The sequence below is a fragment of the Ochlerotatus camptorhynchus genome, unplaced genomic scaffold, assembly GCF_037179485.1.
Source record: "Ochlerotatus camptorhynchus isolate MF236.1 unplaced genomic scaffold, CSIRO-AGI_Acam_v1.1 ptg000457l, whole genome shotgun sequence".
NCBI lineage: Eukaryota > Metazoa > Arthropoda > Insecta > Diptera > Culicidae > Ochlerotatus > Ochlerotatus camptorhynchus.
This window is the reverse complement of record NW_027040943.1, coordinates 3,272,822-3,285,652: the sequence shown is the minus strand read 5'-3', so window position 1 is coordinate 3,285,652 and position 12,831 is coordinate 3,272,822. Positions and strand designations below refer to the sequence as shown.

Below are 12,831 nucleotides of genomic sequence, written 5' to 3'. Positions count from 1 at the left end.
TTGTATGGTTTATCGAGTATGGAAACCATGGACCCAAAGGTCAGGACCAATAGCGTGGAAGGAATTTATCGAAAAATCATGGTTCCCGGTAATAGAATGGAAGTGCACGCAGTGGTAGGTTTTTTAGATTTGTGGGTAGTTATATTTTTGAGTGCATGGGGGAATGCTGTCAACAATGCTGTCGGTTTGTTTACCAACAATAGCTGACGTTTTGTTTTAACCTAACTTTTTTCCTAACCTGAACTTCAGAGCTAGGATTAATGTCATTGTTGATGTTGATCAAAATGGAATCAGTTTTATCACTTAATTGTTGGGGGTCCAACTAGAAATCATGCAAGGCTGACCCAGGTACGATCCTTGTGTAGCGAGGACCGAATGGACCAGATCCCGCCAGTCAGATGATTGTCCGTGGGAAGATTGTTCAAAGGAGGATTGTCCGCATGAGGATTGTTTGAAGGAAAATTGTCTGCTACCGACGAGTCAAGGAGTACGTGGAGGAAGAAGATTATCCGGAACTCTGAAGCTCTTTATATGTTCCAGGGGGAACGATACATTCGGATGCATCCTGTATCCCCATCAAATGTATCCATAAAATTCTGCTTATATATCCAGAACATCAGTCAGAACTTTTTTTCTCCAGACATCCTTATTCGATTTTTTGTCTATTTTTCAGTATATCCTGAATATCCCTTTTGATCCTTCTGTCTATTCCGAAAATTCTTTCAATTCCGCTCGCATGCCGTCACAGTGTTGCCATATCTTTTTTGAAGCAACATGCATCAGGATGAGTGTCGTTCCTTAACGTTTTCCTTGAACGTCATTGATTGTCTCTGAAGATCTTTCCTGGAACTATCTTCCTGCGGACAATCGTCCAGTGGACAATCTTCCTCTGATCAATCTTCCTTCGGACCAGTGTTGGAAAAGTTCGCGATATGTCACGAAGTTCACCAAGGGAAAAGTTCGCGAGTCATAGGGAACTTTGATGAACTTTTCCATCACTGCTGCGGACAATTCTCTTCCTCCAAATAATCTTCGTGCGGACAATCCTCTTTCGAACAATCCTTCTGCGGACAACCCTCTTTCGAACAATCTTCCTGTGGACAATCCTACTACGGACAATCCTCTTCTGAACTATCTTCCTGCGGACAATCGTCCTGTGAACAATCTTCTTCTGAACAATCTTCCTGCGGACAATCCTCCTTCGAACAATCTTCCTGCGGACAATCCTCCTCCAAACAATCTTCCTGTCGACAATCTTCCTGCGGACAATTCTCCTGCGGACAATCCTTCTTCGAACAATCCTCTTTCAAACAATCCTCCCGCGGACAATCCTCTTCCTCCGGATAATCTTTCTCCTCGACTCGTCGGTAGCGGACAATATTCCTGCGGACAATCCTGCTGATAATCCTCCTTCGAACAATCCTCCTCCGAACAATCTTCCTGCGGACAATTCTCCTTCGTACAATCTTCTCCCGAGCAATCTTCTTGCGGACAATCCTCCTCCGAACAATCCTTCGAACAACCTTTTCCCGAGCAAACTTCCTGTGGACAATCCTCCTTTGAACAATCTTCCTGCGGACAATCCTTATTCGAACAATCTTCCTGGGTACAATCGTTCTTCGAACAATCCTCCTGGGGACAATCCAAATATATGATGTTCAAGGGCCCTGGAGCTAATGAAGTATTAGATTAGATAATTAACTATTTTAACTAGTTCCGCTTTTTTTTTTTAGCATCCATGCCTCTCACGCCAAAGTCACGAGTTCAAATCTCACGCCAAAGTCACGAGTTCAAATGGCGAAACAAAAAGAAACGTGCTAAGGTATATGACACACCTCAATCTGACTGCCACGGCAGCGGGTACCGCGCTTTTTTTGCTGGCGCTTTTGCTGGCAGTTGTGCTGTCTGTGTCACTTTTGACACCTGTTCTGGTACAAATTGCTGTCTTTTGCTCTAGTACCGGGTGCACCAGGTATACTAAAAAAAACAGCTAGGTGAACCAAAAAAAAAATCACGTAAAGGAGGTCCTTACCCTTTGGGTCCATGATGGAAACGATCATAAATTATGTCACCTTATTATGGGAGGGGGTTAATTCAAGTTTAAATTTAAAAATGTATAGCAACGTCTCTATTACTTAACATTTCTTCAGAAAAAACTTTTTAATTGTTAATGGAAATGTAAACAATGCAGCATCAATATAAGAATACATGTAGGGCTTACAACGAATTCCCTGCCTACTTAGCACAATCCACACTTTACTTCTCTGTATCGAATCTAGCGGTACGTACGGAAATTATTTCAACTGACAGTAATCTATTTGATCATTCATAAATGAATTCATTTGGCATTGTAATAATTTAAAAAGTCCATGACATATTGTTTCCCCATGACCCCATATTCTCCTATATTTTCAGCTTAAAGTTATCTATTATATACAGACCTAGAAAAAATGTTAATTTAGGAGCTCTGAGAGCGACTTATACGAGCTTCAATTTTGACATAAATTTGAGTCATAACAGACGCGAAATATAGATCACTAAAACGTACTTTTCGTCAAGCAACGAACTTTTCAGTCTCAGAGCACTTAATATTACATGACATGTTTATTTACGTCTCATCTTATATGTCAAATATGGCAATTTTAATGTGTAAGTAGATTTCAGTTGCATGCATTTAGTCAAAACAAAACAAAATTGCTTGGAAGATGGAAAAAGTAAAACAGGAGAGGTTATTCAAAATAAGCCCCATTTTCCCTCAATAAACCTTAATCTTTAAAGAAAATCTACTTGTTTACTTTGAAAATCACACCATTCCGCATTAAACATAACTTGAAGTCCATGGCAATCGATTAATCTCCAAATTCTCCCATGTGGTCTACCCCAAAACTCGCCGATATAAAAAAAAAGTACATGCAGACAAAAAATCAGAACTCTTTAAAAAAAAGAAAGTTGTCAAATTTAAGCCAATTAAACCCCATTGATCCTTAAAATATCGAAAAAAAAACTTATTATTGCAGGCAACCTTCAAAATCGCGTCACTCAAGATTTTTATGAATTAAATGGAATGTAACTCCAAAATGGCTAAAATAAAAATAAAAATCATAACTTGAAAACGGCTAATCGGATCAAAATGACATCTGATAAGAAGCTATAGGTGGCTTAATATGTTTTGTTAAAAAAAACACACGGAATGAAAAAATATGTTTATTCTTGTTAAGAGATCTTAAGGTGTTGATTTTTTTCAAAACACCTTCCTTCGATATTAAAATTTTTGTTTTGTGAAATAGCTGAAGTTGTAACCTAAATATAACTATCAAGGGGAGGGGTGGACCAGCGTTTTATGTTTTTTTTTCAGCATGAAATTAAAACTTGTTTATTTATTCCAGTGTATCTTGAGAACGGTTAGATTTAGGAAAAAAGTTTTCATATGAAGATATGAAGAACACCATTTTAGTGTAGAATTCTTTTATCATTTCATTTCAAAAATTAAAAATTTAATGAAAATGCATAATTTTTTTTTTTTTAACAAGTAACCAGCCTGCACCCTTCACTTAGTTTTAAGTTGAAACTTCAGCTTTCTTTACAAAAAAAAATAATATAAAAAAACGAAGGGGTATGTTTTGAAAAAATCAATATTTTAAGATTTTGTAGCACGTATTATTTGCTCTGTTAGTGTATTTTTCCGAAAAAAATTTTTATGTACCTACGATGTCTTTTCAGATGTCATTTTGGTCAGATAAGTCAAAAATTGCTCTTTAGAAAAAAAATCATTTTTAAGTGAAAAATGCAGCATTGGCTGATCACGAACATATGCGCAAAGTTTCATGCCAATCGAAAAGGGTCGAGCCAAAATTATTTTTTTTAGTGCTCGATACTGTTCACAGGATAATTTCCAATCAATTTGTATAATTTCATTATGTTAATATTACACTTTCGTTTTAAATAAGTATTCAATTAAAAAAATATATATCTGGGTTCCACGATATCCCATTAGATTTGGATATGCCGAAAGGGCTCCTCTTATGGTTATTGTCTACGCGGGTATTATGTGCTACATATATGATTGCGCTTTCTAATTCAAATCTATCAACACGCGATACTGTGTATGCGGTTATACTAGAAAGAAACTGGTAGATCTTCAAATACATATAGGGGTATTCACTGAGCATAATTTTTTTAAGCAGTGGACGATTTTCAGTAAAATTTGCCTCATGCGATGGGTAGATCACATACAACGGTCTATGTTATAAATTTGAGAATTAAAAGGGTTTTGAACATTAAGACATTTATTAAATTAAGTTCAAAATCATAAGTTCACAAAATTACAATATCATGTAATGCATGACCGTGATTCTATTGCCCAAGATTTATTGCGGATTCCTCACCAAACTGAACTATTTGATTGACTTTTCAAAGTGCAGAAACGGCCATAATAGTGCGTTTCAACGTCGGAGCCTTCGAAGCACTTATTTATTGCTTCGGGAGTGATCCGAAAGTACCGAGGTGACTGGATGCAAATGCATAAAAATAATTTCAGTAAAATAGCCTAACTGGGGGAAGTGCGCAATACATAATAACAAATTTAAACCTACCTTGTTATCCGGCTGTGACTTTCTATTGACTATAAATTAAAAATCAAACAGAAAATTAGCACTTATTCACTTTTCCAGAAAACAGCTAGTAAAATGCGTCTTACGTCGAGCAGTTCTGGTTAGAGATAAAATTAACTCCGTTGGTTGCAGCTGTTTCAAATTAAAAAGAGCGGAAAAATATAGTAACGGATGAACTTACTTCAAAACACTTCTTTTACAGCGGTTGTACATACACAGCGGTACCATACACGCTTGCGCTTAGTTCAGATCACAAATATATTTTTATCGATCCCATAGACATTCATCTCGATTAGCAAACCAAATCTTAAATTGTCAATTAATTGCATTAGATGACATTAATATTCATTAAATGAAAGTTCGCTGTATCGTGAGGGGTATTAAAATGGTGATGTTTGCAAATGTAATCGCACTGATTTAACATGGTTCCTGTGCACCAAAGTTTATAAAATTTTGGATCTAAACACAAAGTTTAGATTATCGAAGTCGGTAAAATTTTTCTGGGTTTTCGAACAGTTTTCAGTAATTGTTGCGAACGTGACATCGTAATTATTATAAATTCGCTAATCGAGAGGAGGGCCTCCTCTGCCAGGTCATTCACATTATGAGAGTGGCAAGGGAAAGCGAAAGTATTTCTGTAGGAAATTATTATTTCAGTGCTAACATTTGAAAACGGCACAAAAGCCATTTGTTAACAAATGGTTTGTGGGCCCTTTACTCACTACTTGAAGTACACCCACGCGACACAACAGCAACATCGGGTAGGGGAAATTTTCCCCTTCCTGACGATGCTGTTGGTTTGCGTGGGCGTTCTTCGGGTAGCGAGTAAAGGGCTCACAAACCATTTGTTTACAAATGGCTTTTGCGCCGTTTTCAAATGTTAGCACTGATTTAGAAAAAAGAGCAAAAGAGAAAAGAAACCAAAGGCAAGCCGCTGCTCGGAAGAGGTCCTGCTGGTACTGCACCAAAATAAACGGCGCATGTTGACGAAAGACAATCCATGTTTACGACCTAGGTAGCACAAGCCAAAGGACGCAAGGGGGGGAGGAAGCTGTCAAATACGAACAACTAATCGCCTACCTCGCATAACTGGTTCCAAACGTAAACAATATGACATCTCCTTAAACCTAAGACTGTGGACTTACCCAAGTATACCTGGTATGCAGTGTTTATCTATGGTACCTGCACTAAATTCTGGAAAAGTTTGGTAGAGGTATTTTTTTTTCTATTCTTGAGATAATAAATTTTGAAAATTTTGCGAAATTTTGTTAATTTTATTCAAAAAAATTCCAATAGGTATGACATTTCCTTATGCCAAAAATTGTGGATTTACCCAGGTAAAGCTGGTATGTAGTCTTAATTTTTGATATCTGCACTAAATTCTGGGAATGTTTGGTGGAGCTATTTTTTTCTATCCTTGAGAAAATTATTTTAAAAATTTTGCGAAATTTTATAAATTTTATTCAAAAACTTCCAATATGACATCTTCTTTTACCAAAAACTATGGACTTAACTAGTTATACCTGATATGCAGTCTTAATCTATGATACCTCCACTAAATTCTATGAAAGTTTGGTGGAGGTATTTTTTTTTCTGTTTTTGAGAAAATTAATTTTGAAAATTTTGAGAATTTGTTTTAATTTTTATTTTAGAATGCCAATATTTTATAATTTTTCTATCATTTTCATTCAAATTTGATGCTGACGCTCACTTTGACGCAGCTTTGCGGGTTCCATTTAAGCTGTTTACAATACGAAAATATGACTTATTAAGTGGGGTTTAAAAAAGAACAACTTTATAAATTCAAACATGTTTTATTGAACTAAAATATATATATTAGTGCTATGATGATTAATAGTTCACAGATAGTGTATATTTCAATGCAGTTCAGGATATCCATGATGATATTTTTAATTAAATTTCAAAAACATATCGGTCCCAAGTAGCCCAGCCCCCTAGATGGCGAGCATTTTCTACATTATGTACTAATGGGTAAAGAGCTTATACGTCAAATCATGGGGTACTTTTTACCATTTCCAGAATGCATTGTTTTCCGTAACTGGGTAAAAAGCACCCCTTTTTAAAAATGTAATGAAGGGACTTAATCTGAAACTTGAGAATTTGCAATAATTTTAAAATCAATCAATAAAATGGAAATTACAGATTACTGAACATGGTTTTTATTGAACATCATTGCAATAATTTATGAAAACAATGATATTAATACACTATTCATCCACATCTTTTTCGTCAGCATGGATGGATTCCTTAAACGATGAACCAAACGATTGACTATCTGACGGGTGCTGGTCGTTTTGATTCCATAACATATGATCTCGATGAAATCAATAATTTTCTGCACTTCTGCAGGCGGACGAATGTTGAAAACATTGAACACTTTAAATAGAGTGTCCCCCGTAAATGAAGTAATTGTTGCCGTTGAAAATCAGATGGGGTGCCAAATCAACGTTAGCATCGACATTGCAGCCAACATACTTCATCAATTAACCACTTCATTCGAGCAGCTAAAATGACGTTTACTACCACTCGAAATAAAACATTATTTTGAGATTTTTTTTTCTAGAACCTCGAGAAAAGTAGCCAACATTTGTGTGTTTCATAAAAAAATAGAAATTAGTAGGTCCAGTTTTGTGAAATCGCTGGTAGAAAGTTACGTCAAAACTGCTTGACAAAGTGGTCAATTGTTCTTGTGAAGCTGCTTCAGCATCCTAAAAAAAATGAACGTCTTTTTAACAACAGCAAAATCTAGCGTAATGGATATATTACCGTGATACATCAAATTATCGGAGTCGCTAGTTCTGCTTCGATGTCCGTAGACTCCTCCAAGGAAGATTTTCACATATTTATCACTTTTTGTACTTTTAAAAACGAAACAAAGGCACTCGACAAGGCACACCAAGTATGCCAGCAACGTTACGGAGCAACACAGATATTTTCACCCAATAATGGGTAAAAATGTACCCCCTGAACAGGAAATGGGAATTGGGTGAAAAAGTACCCATTATTTGAAATTTTCATTTACGCATTTTTTGACAGCTCCATACACTACCACAATGGGTACTTTTTCACCCATTAACTCACCAGTTACAGTGTACTCAAACATTATCGAGGTAAATAATACTGGTCGCGCGATGTAGCGGTACGCTGCAATAATGCCCTACCATTCCGCTGTAAATAACTTATGGCGTTTAAGCCGCTGTATTTTTTTTGGTCGTGCGATGCAGCGGTTCGTAATGAATATGTGCCATAGAATGTGCCCTATCAGCATTTCGGTTTGCTCGCGCTGAAACTGGTCGCGCATTAACCGCAGTCTTTGGCGTTAAAGTATCAGTCCTTATCAGCTCCGTAAATTACGACAGAAAACAGGAGCTGGTTAAACAAATGCTTAAACGATTGCAATTGGATTATGTGGTATTCAGGAATCTAACCCTCTTGGAGCCGAAAAAACTTAAACAATCCACTAGTTTGGGTCCTCTACTCGGTCATTTCAACAACGTTATTGACAAAGAAGACTGGCAGCAATAATGCGTTCAATGAGCTGCAAGTTTTCGATTTTAAAGACATCGGCGTTACGGATGAAGACAATTCTGACGATTTTTGGACAAAGATTGTTGAGCTGCAGAAAAACGATGAAAATTTCTTCGGCGACTACTGAAGGCGATTCTTGAGTTACCGCATTCTGCAATGTATGTCACTAAATCACAGACAAACGAAGAAGAGGAAGAAGATTTCAGTGATGTTCTGCAAATTTTAAACAAAGTTTAATTTGTTATTGTTTGATGTGGTTAGTTATCCTAAAATCAGTTTAAAACACCTAAATGAAACAAAAATGATAAAATACACAAAACTGTCTAATTCATCAAGAATTTTATATTTCTTAAATGAAGTAATGAAATTAGGTTATTAGCGGAATGCTTTAAACAAACACAGCAAAAAAGGTTATCTTTCATTTAATTCCACTCAATTAATTTAGGCATCCATGACATTTTTATACCTGTGATCTTGACATTTTTACCTAGGGGATGAGTACTTAGAGGGGTTAGGTTTTGATTGAGTTTTTTAATAAAAATGCACATTGTAATTGAAATACGTATCTGTCATGGATACCATAATTAATTTAGTGGAATTAAATGGAAGATAACATTTTTGTTGTTTTATATTTCTTAAAGTTCTGCTTCACAATTCTGTTGTGATATATTTGCTCTCTGTGAAAGATGGCTTTCTTCCGATAAAGAACTCAACTTCCACTTCCACAAGAACTCTATCCACGCCTGGATAGAGACGATTCTTATGGTGGAGTACTTTTAGGGATCAAAAAGTGCTACCCTTTCTTCAAAATTTCTCTTCCTACTCTATCAGGCGTCGAAATCGTCGCTTGCCAAATAAATGTGAAGAACAAAGACCTTTGCTTCAGTTTATGTTCCACCAAGAATCTCCATTAGCCGTAGTCAACTCTGGAATCTAGTTTCGATTCTTCCATCCCCAGTACTAATTCTGGGTGATATGAACTACCATGGTACTGAGTGGGGCGCGCTATACGATGACAATAGAGTGGCTATTTTTTTACGATTTATGCGACGATTTCAACTTGACTATTTTGAAGCGACACGTATAGCAAAACCTCCGGCTCGAGAAAGCCGACTCGACCCGAGATGGGAAATGACAGGTGGGCAGGAACTCACGGTCTCCCAGTGTTGGTGAGTTCTTCGCCGTTAATGTTCACGAAAAGTTCACTATTTTGCCATACAGAAATTCAAAACAAAATTTTTTATCTGCGGATTTGGACAGTTTTTGACCTGTTTCATACGACCGGAAGGTGTATGCTGGTCACACATTCTGTGCCAAACTGATTTCCTACGCAATTAATCAATCTTTGATGTGAATTTCGCTAATAAACACGAGCAGCATTTCTTATAGCAAAACTTGCCATAACAAAATAGGCGGTTCATTTTATTAAACAAACTAACACTCTTCCGACTGTGTCACCTCTCTTACTCGCCTAGGACTCGACCTATCTTTGTGTTGAAGATCGCTATCATTGGATTGTCTGTAGAAGGTTATGAATGGTCCCCATGGTAGCGATCATTTGCCAATCATCATTTCAATTAATTGTGCCCCTTACTCTGCAGAACCATCTCGAGTTCCATTTGATCTTACAAGGAACATCGACTGGCAGAAATATGCAACGGCGGTGACAATCGGTATCGAATCAATAGATACGCTTCTACCATTGGAAGAATATCGATTCCTCGCCGATTTGATTTACAAAAGTTCACTGGAAGCACAAAAAAGAAAAGTTCCAAGTGCGCACTTCAAAAGGAGACCAGCCACACATAGATGGGACGAAAATGCACAAAATTGTATGTAGAAAAATCTTATGCTTTCAAAGCTTTTCGGAGACACAAAACCTCCACATACTTTGAGGAATATTCACAGCTTGAGACAAAGCTGAAACAATTAATCAAAGCAAAAAACGCGGTTATTGCCGCAATTTCGTCGAAGGACTCTCACGAGAAACCTCAATGAATACCTTGTGGAGGGTGGCTCGCAACATGCGTAACCGCTCATCTTCTAATGAGAGTGAAGAATACTCCAACCGATGGATATTCGATTTCGCTAAAAAGGTCTGTCCGGACTCAGTTCCAGCACAACTCATTCTTCGAGAAGCGTCTCCGAGCGGCAGCTCTCTGGATAGACCATACACAATGCTGGAATTCTCTATGGCTCTTCTTTCATCGAACAACTTCTCACCGGGAAGCGATATTTTTAAATTCAATCTTCTGAAAAATCTCCCAGATATCGCTAAAAGACGCTTGTTAGACTTATTCAATTCCTTACTATAAAACAACATTATACCGCCTGAATGGAGACAGGTCAAAGTAATAGCCATTCGAAAACCTGACAAACCAGCGTCTGACCATAACTCATACCGTCCGATTGCGATGCTTTCGTGCATTAGGAAATTGTTGGAGAAAATGATCTTTCGGAGACTCGATCAGTGGGTCGAAACAAAGAACTTGCAATCAAATACACAGTTTGGGTTCCGCAAGAGCAAAGGAACAAACGATTGTCTAGCGCTGCTTTCCACAGATATTCAACTGGCCTTTGCGCACAAGGAGTAATTGGCTTCAGTATTCTTGGACATTAAGAAAATATCACCTAATAATATTGGAACGAATTCAATATCGTTGTCTGCGTATTGCTCTCGGCTGTATGCACTCAACGCATAACATGAGTCTCGAGGTTCTGGCAGGAGTAACACCCCTCCAGAACCGTTTCTGGGAGCTTTCTCTCAGAATACTAATCAAATGCGGAGTGACAAACACACTTAAAATTGCAAATTTTGAAGAAATTTTTGAGCTGAACACACAATCTCGATTTATGAGAATCTACCACCACTACATTACACATATGTCAGATATGTGTCTTCCTTGTTATACTCCAGACCGTGTTTACTTCACCAATCGCAGTTCCTCAATTGAATATGATCTGACCATGAAACAAGCAACTCATGGGATTCCCGATCAACTTCGACCTATTATTATTCCGCGTATTTTTACTGAAAAGTACCAACAAGTCAATTGCATGAAAAGATATTTTACAGACGGGTCCCGTCTCAATGGATCCACTGGCTTCGGTGTCTTCAATGAAAACTCTAGCGCCTTCCGCAAACTTCAGGAACCTTGTTCTGTTTATGTTGCTGAGCTGGCAGCAATCAATTTCGCATTGGGGATGATTTCCAACATGCCTGCAGACCATTACTTCATCTTCTCGGATAGTCTCAGTTCGATTGAGGCTATTCGATCGATGAAACCAAGTAGGCACTCATCTTATTTCCTTTCAAAGGTAAGGGAGCAGATGAGTGTGCTGGTCGAAAGATCATATATGATTACCTTTGTATGGGTCCCCTCACATTGCTCAATCCCAGGCAATGAGAAGGCGGACTCTCTCGCAAAGGTGGGCGCGCAGGAAGGCGAATTTTATGACAGGCAAATTTCACACGATGAATTTTACCATTTAGTGCGTCAGAGTACCCTTTCGAGTTGGCAAACCGATTGGGACAATGGAAATCTTGGATGGTGGTTACATTTAATTATTCCTAATGTTTCTTCGAGAGCGTGGTTTAAAGACTTGGACTTAAGTCGTGACTTCATTCGCGTGATGAATAGACTTATGTCCAACCACTACTCGCTAGATGCTCATCTCAATAGAATAAACCTCGTAGACAGCAACAGCTGTCGGTGTGGAAACGGTTACGATGACATCGATCACGCAGTTTGGCAATGTACGGATAATGACACCGCCAGAGAGCGACTTTTGAATACCCTCGAGGCTCAAGGAAGACAACCCTATGTTCCTATCAGAGACGTGTTGGGCACTCGCGATATCTGCTATATGCAGTCGGTTTATGTGTTTCTTCAAATGTCTAGTGTAAGAATTTAATTCTTTTGTCTTTTGTCTCTCTTTATTAGTTTTCGTTTGTTTTGTCCCCCCGTCTCGATGAGTCTCATCGTCGCCCACTGGTCACCATAGCCGGTCGAACCCCAGACGAAACTAGAACCGCACTATCGTTCATACTGGCGACAACGCTCTGATGAGACAACGAAACCTTATCCCCAAGCTCCTCCCCTGATCCTACCCTTGGACAATGCAGGGCTGTTACAATATTTTCTAAATTTGATCCGCGAAATCCGCGATTTCTCAAAAGAAATCCGCGACTTCAAATACTAATCCGCGACAAAAAAAATGTTTTCATTACCTAAAAATACCATTTGTATACTACTACATGGCATTTCAAGCTTATTGCATATAGCATATTAGATTTTGCCTGCTCTGAACTTAGTGTTCTTTGAAGTACCTTCACATTGATTTGAGAGCTTTCTATGCCTGTACCATTCTATGCCCAAGGAAGTAGAGAAATTTGTAAACCCGAAAAATTAATAGACCGAACGGGAATCGAACTCAGTCGCCTCCAGCATTGCCTCGCTTTGTAGCTGCGCCTTTACCGACTGAGCTAAAGGAGTATCATTTGTATCCTTTGGAAAAAAAATTCAGTTGTTTATGAATGTTTTTTTTTAATTGTTATGGTCACTTTAACACTCTTGAGTCATTCGTGACTTGTCCGGGGGTGAGATTTGAACTCGTGACTTTGGCGTGAGAGGTATGGATGTTAACCACTACGCCGGGGTCGCCCCCTAGT

General features: G+C 38.0%; 1 protein-coding gene across 1 annotated transcript; it reads right to left on the bottom strand.

Moving 5' to 3' along the window:
* Window positions 1-1,109: 1,109 nt before the first annotated feature.
* LOC135712092 (keratin-associated protein 4-9-like) lies at window positions 1,110-2,045 on the bottom strand. The gene is made up of 3 exons (XM_065235069.1): window positions 2,033-2,045; window positions 1,419-1,667; window positions 1,110-1,360 (listed from the first exon to the last, which is right to left on the bottom strand). The coding sequence occupies exons 1-3, from the start codon at window positions 2,043-2,045 to the stop codon at window positions 1,110-1,112; spliced, it is 513 nt and encodes a 170-aa protein (XP_065091141.1).
* Window positions 2,046-12,831: the final 10,786 nt, after the last annotated feature.

Excerpts from the sequence above, each read along its gene's own strand:
- LOC135712092 (XM_065235069.1), bottom strand. Across the intron at positions 1,361-1,418 it reads AGATTGTTCGGAGGAGGATT|TCGAGGAGAAAGATTATCCG; the intron begins GTTCGAAGGAGG and ends GCTACCGACGAG.